The sequence below is a fragment of the Netta rufina genome, assembly GCF_964035555.1.
Source record: "Netta rufina genome assembly, chromosome: 2".
Taxonomy (NCBI): Eukaryota; Metazoa; Chordata; class Aves; order Anseriformes; family Anatidae; genus Netta; species Netta rufina.
In genome coordinates this window covers 86,221,873-86,230,919 of record NC_140124.1, presented here as the reverse complement: position 1 = coordinate 86,230,919, position 9,047 = coordinate 86,221,873, and the positions used below count along the sequence as shown (strand labels likewise).

General features: G+C 40.9%; 1 protein-coding gene across 1 annotated transcript in view; it reads right to left on the bottom strand.

Moving 5' to 3' along the window:
- Window positions 1–4,714: 4,714 nt before the first annotated feature.
- The window catches only part of VWC2 (von Willebrand factor C domain containing 2), a gene marked incomplete at both ends in the record, with an annotated part of 55,385 nt that continues 51,052 nt past the window's right edge, over window positions 4,715–9,047 (bottom strand). The window contains one exon of the mRNA XM_084282355.1: window positions 4,715–4,866. Coding sequence (XP_084138481.1) covers window positions 4,715–4,866 — 152 coding nt within the window. The remainder of the gene's footprint in view (window positions 4,867–9,047) is intronic.

The window sequence follows — 9,047 nt, the reverse complement described above, 5'->3', positions numbered from 1 at the left end:
GACTTAGTGGGTGACATTGGTGGTAGCGTGATAGTTGGACCAGATGATCTTGGAGGTCTTCTCCAACCTTAATGATTCTATGATCCTATTATGCCATATGTGAACAGAAGAGATAGTTTTCCAAGGTGGAAGAAGCTTTTATCATCCTTTTTAATCCAAAAAAAAAAAAAAAAAAAAAAAAAAAGAGCTAAATTAAATTTCATTGTAATCTGACTTTCAATTTTGCACCTCTGGAGATCACCCACTCCAATTCTTTTCTCAGTGAAGGCCCGGCTACAGCAGGCTGCTCAGGGCTGCGTCCACTTGGGTTTTGAACATCGTCACAGATGGAGACTCCACAACCTATCTGTGCAACATCTTCCAGTATCAGGCTCCTTTATAATAAAATTTTCTTTCTCATTTCCAAATGGAATTTCCTATATGCCAATTTATGCCCAACTACATTTCTTATTTACTTTCCTTAAGATATGCTTTGAAAATCTCCCTGTAAAACACGTTTATGACATTGTAGTTAGGTTTTTCCCTCTTTTACATTCCCACTGTCATGTTCAGTTTCTCTGTTTCATATCTCACATCTTTTCTCATTTCCCCTTTAAAATCTTGCATAATTTTTTCGGTGATTACCTGCACTATCTTTTTGTGGTTTAAATGAGTAGCGTAAATACTACTGTTGCACACTACCTGTAATTTTATAATTACTTGAAACCATCTAGAATATCATCTCTTCAGGCACCTACTTACACGTTTGAAGTCAAATTCACGTCTAGTGCAGTCCTACAAAAATGGACAGAGCCAAAAAAAAAATACTTTGGCAATATTTCAACTGGGAAATAAGCAGAAGCAAGTGAAGTGGAAGCAGAAATCTCATACTCATGCCAATGCAGCTACATAAGTACATCTGAGAAGAATATTCATTTTTCAGGCAACAGACCTTCAAATACAAAATTATTCATGAGCTATCAGTGTGTCCTGGAATTCAGCTTTTATGGACACAACCACCTGCGAAGTGGAAAAATTCAGATACATAATCCTTGTATGTTTGCACTGAAAACAAAAAATGTCTGAGTTCCTAGGCTTCAGGTGTGCCTCCTTTTGGACAATATTTATGGACAAAAGTTAGCTTTATTTTGTAACAACTATTTATTTATAACTGAGCTTTTTACTTCACTAACATGCACCTTACTTGCTTAACTTTATAAATAAATATAAAATTTCCAATAATTATTTTGATTTTGATTTTTTTTTTTTTATTCCACTATGCTGTCAGAGGAATGTTTCAGTAGGTCAGCCAGTGTTGTCTGCAGTTTGGTTCACTGGAAACAATGTTCTGATGCAGATGGCTTTACTCATTTTTTAGACTTAAATATGAGTAGCTATATTACTTGACCAAGCCATAACATTTAGATAAATACACATGGCCACCACAACACCTGTTTTTTTCTCTTGGAGATTAAATGAGTTTAAATGAGATTAAAGGTGGACGGTATCTAACTGTATCCTATATTGGCTGTTTTTCAATTTTAAATCTTTTCCATATTTTCACTTTCCACTCCTATAAAGAGAGAGGAACGTTTCTGTTTCAAGCCTCTGCCTATGTCAATTAACAGTACGAAACGGGATGCGAATTGCTCTCCAATGCCATTTCCAAAGGCCCAAGAGCTGTTTGGTGCAGTCACATGTTGGGAGCTTGTCTCCTGGGGTCATTTGGGGTCTATGTGCTGGGGTTGCTGATGTTAGCACTGGTTATGGGGTCTGGCTGGGATGGAGTTACCCTTCATAGTAGCTTGTTTGGTGCTGTGTTTTAGATGTGTGACTAAAACAATGCTGGTGTGTTACACTGTTTTACACTGTGTGTTAGCTGCTGCTGAAGAGATCTTGCAGAGTGTCAGGGCCTGCTCTGTTTCTCACTCTGCTTCCCCACTGAATAAGACTGGGAACATGCAAGAGTTTGTGAGGGATTGCAGCCAGGCAGGTACCCAAACTAACCAAAGAGATATTCCATGCCATACATCACCGAACTGGCAATGAGATGGGGAGGAGCAAGGTTTAAACAGGTTTTGTTCAGGAGCTGGCTGTGCATCAGTCTGCCTCTGGGAGGTGGTGAGTGATTGCCTTTGCATCACTTGCTTTGCTTTCTATCTTTTTTTCTTCTACTTCTCCTTCACTTATTAAATTATTTTGATCTTGCCCTATGACATGTCTTGTTTTTGCTCTTCTCTTCCTCTTCCCCTGTCCCACTGGGGGCAGTGGGTGGGTGACTGCGCGGTGCTTATCTGCCTGATGGGGTGAACGGCAGCATGGAGCAGGTTACACACTGAGCTTACTGTATGCAAACTCTGGTTCCAAATTTGGGTGAGCCTGGTCACATCTGCCCAAGATGAGTCACTCAGTCCATTTCCCTATCCTCAGAAATGACCAAAAGGCTCTCGTTGTTGTAATACTACAGGCCAAAGCTGGATGTGGCCAGTGACCTTAGCATAAAGAAAGTCCAAAGATCATTATGACTTTTATTTCACTACATCTTAAAAAAATAATAATAAATCTGAATCTCAAAAGACTTGAAGATTATATCTTGAAAAGAAAGATCGATTGATTATATCTCAAAATATCTCTTCAAGAAATCACCCACAAAGCTGGCTCTGAAGATGAATTTGCCCAAGAAATTCCGTATCAAATGGGAAAGGATCAACACTAAAGATGACATGAATATGTTTGTGCCAGGACTGAAAGATGGAAAAATATGCAATAGAAAAGTTATAAAAGTTACACGAGAAATACACACGAAAATATCCTTTAAACCTTGTACTCACTACTTCAGTAAAGGCAGAACTTCCCAAAAGGACATCAGTTCAAGCCCCGAGGCACAGTATAAAGCCTAAGAAGAGCTTCAGTGAAGGAGAAGCAAAGTGTAACTAGTCCAAGGTGAGATTTATAAAAAGTTAAACATTATTGGCTATACATTGAAAGACAGGCAACTCCAAGTCTCTCATAGTTTCACTGAAAACATGTATCTCTTAAGGAGACACGAACAAGCCTACTTGGGAAAGGAATTCCACCCTGAGCTGCAAGTCCATCTCTGTTCTCACTCATGTTGTACCGTGGCTTCCTACATGGGTACCTCCGCTCATCTCAAGGAGATCTCCATGGAAGAACATTGTTGCTCTTGGCACCTTCTCAGCACTGTGTGGATACTCGACTTCAGTAGGCGACGAAGACATGTTAGACACACACTAAAAACACAGACTTGAGGAGACAACTGGGATCAACTGAAGTCCCTGGCAACACTCCCATGGTCTTCAGTAGGATCAGAAATTGACACTTGGTATATATGCAAACATGGCAAATAGGTTACAGCAAGGCAGTTAATCTCAAGGGGTAAATGGGAATACAAGCAACATTATTCATTTTACAGTATTGATTCATTAAGTCTTCCCTCTAGCAAAAGCTTAAAAGTAAGCACCCATGCTTGTGTTTTCTTGAGACATTGTCTTAACAGGTATTCAAAGCAGATGCAGTCCAGGAGTTGGAGATAAACTAAATTAAAACCAACATGTATCCAAACAAAGGCTGTTAATGGCTGAAGCGGGGAGATGTGATTCACTTCACACATCGTCAGGGTCAGTCTCTGTGCTATAAATCCTGCAATGCATTCAAAGAGCTGGCTCAAAAGCACTCTCTCCAACACACTGTGTCACATACCCTATACATACAGACAGACTGACATTGAATCAAAAAACTGAACAAGCACCAGCGAGGTAGGAAGAGCAGGGTCTAGGGGATGGTGCAACTCTGAACCAGCTCTCCTGCAAATCCAAGGATTTGCACTGTGCAGCCATGCCAGTGTTTGGCTGCCATAGCCCACCCAAGCTGCACTTCGTCACATCCATTATGCATGACATTAACGATGCCACCTGCTTACTTACCTCATTTACACCAGCTCCGCGAGTCTGTATTGTTTATATCACAGAGCAATGTGCCCTGCTGCAATGTCTTATGTCTGAACTTAGTATTAGAAATTGATTTTGTCTAATTAAATTTTTATAACAACAGCTACAAGAGACCAGTTCATATAATCCACTGCTCCCAGTTATCTCAGCTGTGGATCGGGAGATATATACCACTTGAACAAGGCCAGCCAGCTTTCATACTACAGCAGTACTCATATGTGAGCACATATTCTCTAAAAGCATATTTTGAGACATTTTTTTCAAGAGTGAGAATGTCAAAGCTTCGTTGCAAACTCGCTCTTTCCTGGCCCACTGAAACAAGCAAACAAAAACCAAAACAAAATGAAAAAAGAAAAAAAATATATAAAAATAGAACAGAAGTGTAATGTTTTAGTCATGGTGCATGTATACAACAGGACAGGCAATGATACAGTACTTTAATCTGTATTGTCTATATAAAACATTTATTTTTAACCTCTATAATGGCATTATAGAAATACATAGAATAATTTATAGAGTGTATTTTAGTGTACTCACTGTGAAAATAACACATTTATTAAGACAAGTATTCTTTATGTCCAAACTTTTTAAATATATGCACTTCTTTCTCTTGCAGTATTATGTTACTTTGAAAAGCAAAATATCAATAGTCTATTCTTTGTTCCTCACCAGAATCTTCTCATTCAGATTTCCCTGGGTCGCCTAGGGTGCTCACTGCTGTGAGACAGTTTATAAAAACCACGAAAGTACTTTGACTGGTAGATTTCCTATATTTGTTTGCATTCATGTCTAGTGCACATAGCTTGTCGTTCAATTCTCCAAGTGCCTTCTTCGTAAGTACAGTGACATATAGTGCATTCATCAGTTTTCACCTCTCGGCCTGCTGGAATGACAATGGTTTCTGCAAAGCAGTTCGGGCCTAAAAAAAGGAAAGAGTTTATTATGTGACGCCCATAGCATACTTCGATCTAGCACAGTTTAGTATTTCTCAAGCCCTGAAAATCTTAACACAAAGTCAGTAACACCGGGCACATTAAACAAATGTGAGCATTGTGCACATTGCATAAAAGCAGCAAAGAGGATAAGGAAACCCTGCCTTCTGAGCTGGCTATATTCTGATTTTCCTCTGGTTTTCAGCATGGGCTGTCCTGCCCTTTGCAAGTGAACGTGCAATAAATCCCTTGTACAAAACACCCATCTACGACAGCACCTGGGCACAGACTGGCCAGATAACTGAGTACAGGTTTAAGCGAGAGAAAAATCTGGCTGTCAACAATGAAGTAGTGCTACTGTAGGCTATTAGGGAGCGGATTATAAATGTTATTACTTTTTCCCCATTCGAAGCATACATTGCATTTCATGTAGTAGTCAAAGTATCAGATTAGTTTATTTTCCATTTCGTGAGAAAATTGGCCTTTTTTCCACCAGAACTGAATAACTCCAGCCTCTTCTGAATAAAGTCTCTTTTCAGGTGTAAAATGAAGCACTCATTTTGTATAAGTCAGCAAGTCTACAAACACTTATTTTCATAGCACACCAAAATAACTTCATTTCCAAGGACCAGGTGGAGAACAAGCCACTGGCACAGTGTTCACAAGATAAATCTGATTCCTTCTGAAGATAGCATCCTCACTTCGCTGCTGATGGCTGCATATGCTGTATTACCTACAGTTCTCCTCAAAAAAAAAAAGTATTTCTGCCTTAAATATCAACACATGCTTGTAAAGCATAACTAAACCCTACAAATCACCTCATATCCATCCATGTTCTCAGAGGAACTTGTCCCGCTGTTCCCCAAGTACAGATCAGGCTTGGGCAGAGCCTGGCTATCTAGCAGCACTTTGGCACCACCAACCACCAGGACAGGACGTGCAGCATGGGCTAGCGTATATTGACATGATACAGCTGAAACTCTTGACAGAATATGGGTGTGCCAAAAGCCTGTCAACTGTCAAGCTGCTTGCCATGCAAGTAAATAAATCATAGATGAGGTTCACCCTTCCGCTACCATGGATCTGCTGTCACAACTAAGCCAAACAGCGTGGCTCCAGCTTCTAAAACTTCTTGTTTTTTAAGTGTTTTCTCTGAAAACCAAAAGTAGGTACAAGCCACACATTTTAAAGAAGAAACTACACAGCTCACAAATCAGTTTTAATAGTTTTCTCTTTGGATCAGATGGCGTGTTTGTGCACTGACGAAGCTGCCTGAGAGGCAGATGCGAACTGACAGCAGCAAAGGCCCTTCCTCACTGAAGAGTTACTCCTCTATGGAAGAGACCTGCAAGACTTGCAGATATTTGGTTCGCCTGATTGTACCCATGAATTCTCTGACTATTTAAGGCATTTGTTTTAAGGTATTTTGTTTTAGAACTGAATGTTGACAAATGCCTCTAACACGTGGCTTCTCCTGTAATTTTGGGTGGCTTCTCGTCCGTTCGAGGTTTTGGAAGCAGAACAGATAGCAAATACAGATTTCAATAGAGCACATCTCACGTAAAGTTACGTGCTTCACTCCCCTAACCTTACTGTGCTGCTTTTCTGTTTGTGGCCCCTCAGTCTGTCCGTGCAAAATGTCACTTGGGCTGGACAAAACAGGGAGGAGGACTTCAGCAGGGCAGGGGAACGTGTCTTGGGCCCTCTGCACACCAGGAGGTGCTGAATCCTTCAACCGAGGTAAAGCAGAACTATTAATTAACTACACTGCCCTCAGTGGAGTTTAACGAAATTCTACTCTAATCTATATAATTCTGTTTCAGCTAACTGTAGTACCTTCTTGTGCATGATAAGCTTTCTTCATCTGTAGATGGGTTTGCCTTCCCATTAGAAAAAGATACCCGAATGTTTCGCCAACTGGCCTGCGATAGCCTTGTGATGTACAAAGCTGTACAGCACAAAGAATTAAAATACTAAAAGTGCAATCCACTTTCCATGGAGAATTTGTCCGAGACCTACAAGACCACTTGAAATTTAAACACTGTTTAAAAGGCACAAGAGGAACGTAAGTGATGTCAATGCCATGTACAGGATTTATTTCATTCTGGGAAAGTAAATGTTACAGGCTATACTTGGTTATAAAGATCAGCCAGGGAATGAAGTAAAAACCGTGCAACACACGAAATATAATTCACGAGGATTCAGAATGCAAATGCCTCCACTCATTACTAGCAGTACTTTAATGCTGTGCATGACAGTCTTTCCTAAATCAAAAAGTTATTAAATGTAAAGATAAAACAAGTTAGCCCTAAATTGCTAAACTATTTAATATGGGGGAAATGTGGGGGGAAATGTACAGAAGGGCAGTAACTACCTACTCGAGAAGGGGACCCTACAAAGCCAAATGACAGCAACAACGTACATTAAATCTAGCAAACTGGATTTTTTGTGTGTGTGTGTCATGCGACTGTTCTACAGAAAAGTGGCTATTTTCTGGTTCTGCATTTGCACCCATCACTACTGTACCTGCAAATCCTGTCTAGTGCTCAGATTGGGAATAGTCAACTGGCATCCTTGCCTCATCTCTTTCTTTGCAGTATTGTGCCTGCATGATGTGGTTAATGCTACAGAAAAGGGCATCATTGAAGAGGCTGAACCACCTGTGTTACAGCAACCCTATGCTCGTAAATACCAGTACAACACAGTGTCCAAACATTGAAAAAGAATTCTGCAGTCCTCCTTGTACCATTCCTCTAAATCTGAAGACTTTTTCTGTTCCCGTGCCTGCCTCAGCCCTTCCCTGGCTCCATCCCAGGAAAGGAAGCGGGGCCAGGCGGGAGCTGCTGGTCAGAGGGACAACGTTGATGATCCAGCTAACGATGCCATTCTCCATCTGCCTAAGAGGGCTGTGGGGAAGCTGAGAAATTGAAGATTTTAAGTGGACAGTGGGATGAGGAGGCAGAGTGGGCACACGAGGGCTAGTTTTAGACCAAAAAGTGCCACTTGCTCACTCTCCTTTAGGAGAGAGAGAAGGAAGAGACAGAAGCAGATGTCTCCTCCAAACTCTTATCCAAGTGGATAAGCTGCCTCAAAGGCATGGCATTTGCTGATACTTCTGCTTTACTTAAAACTGGGCAGTTTATATTGATTTAGCATGAGTCCCAGATGAGTCACAAAGGGCAAGACATTTTGTGAGTTCTAAAGTCTGCAAAATTATCTCACTTAACACATGAAAAACATTTTGAAGTAAATGGGGGCTCCTCTAATGCCAAAGCAGCGGTGGATTTTGTGACTAGATGTTAGTGGTGGAAGGGCAGTGAAGGGTGATTCTTCTCTCTAGTCTACAATGCGGGCTGCCTGCTTTCTGAGCTGGTCCTTGGTACCACCTCTCTGTCCGAATTTCGCATCTGGTCTTCCTTCCGTGCAGCAGCAGCATATTAGAGATCATTTGATCTACAGTATAAACCTCCCGGGCCACATCCCCAGCTGCATATGCATATGCAGCTCTGAGGAAGTCAGTGGTGCCACACATCTTCGCAGTAGATTAAGATCTTGCCGCATCACTCTTAAATCTGGCAGAAAATTCAATATGACATATTGTACCAATTCCAAGCACAGTTTGAAATCTACCACGACATCATTTGTTTTCCTAAAGTATATCCTGGCGCTGTCAGGCTCTGCTTGAGCTACACCACACTGGTATCAACAGAGATTTCTTTCCTAGGGCTAAGGCATAGCTGTTGCTGCTGCAGCGATGCCTTGAAGCAGCGGGTTCAGCGCAAATCCTCCGTTATCACACTGAGCACCAGATTGGAATGAGGCTCTGGGTTTTCCCCTGCTTGAAATGGCGAATCCTAGCTTCCAAAACAACATTTGTATCGGGATCGAAGCAGCTAGGAGATTGAGCCCATTTGGTGGTGAATGCACTGAGAATCTGTTTGTAAATGGATTCTCATCTCTTAAATTCTCTTAAATATTTTAAGAAGTTCAGAAATATTAGGGGGGTAAATGCAACAATTGTAAGTCTTTTTTTTTTTTTCAAAGTCCTTATGCCGATACTGTGAAAAGCTTCCGGTGACTTGTGTTTTACGCTTCAGTGTTGATAAATGCAACAATTTAATTAAAATGCAAATTCTGTTATCTCAGAAGAAAACAGCCGATCCAAATT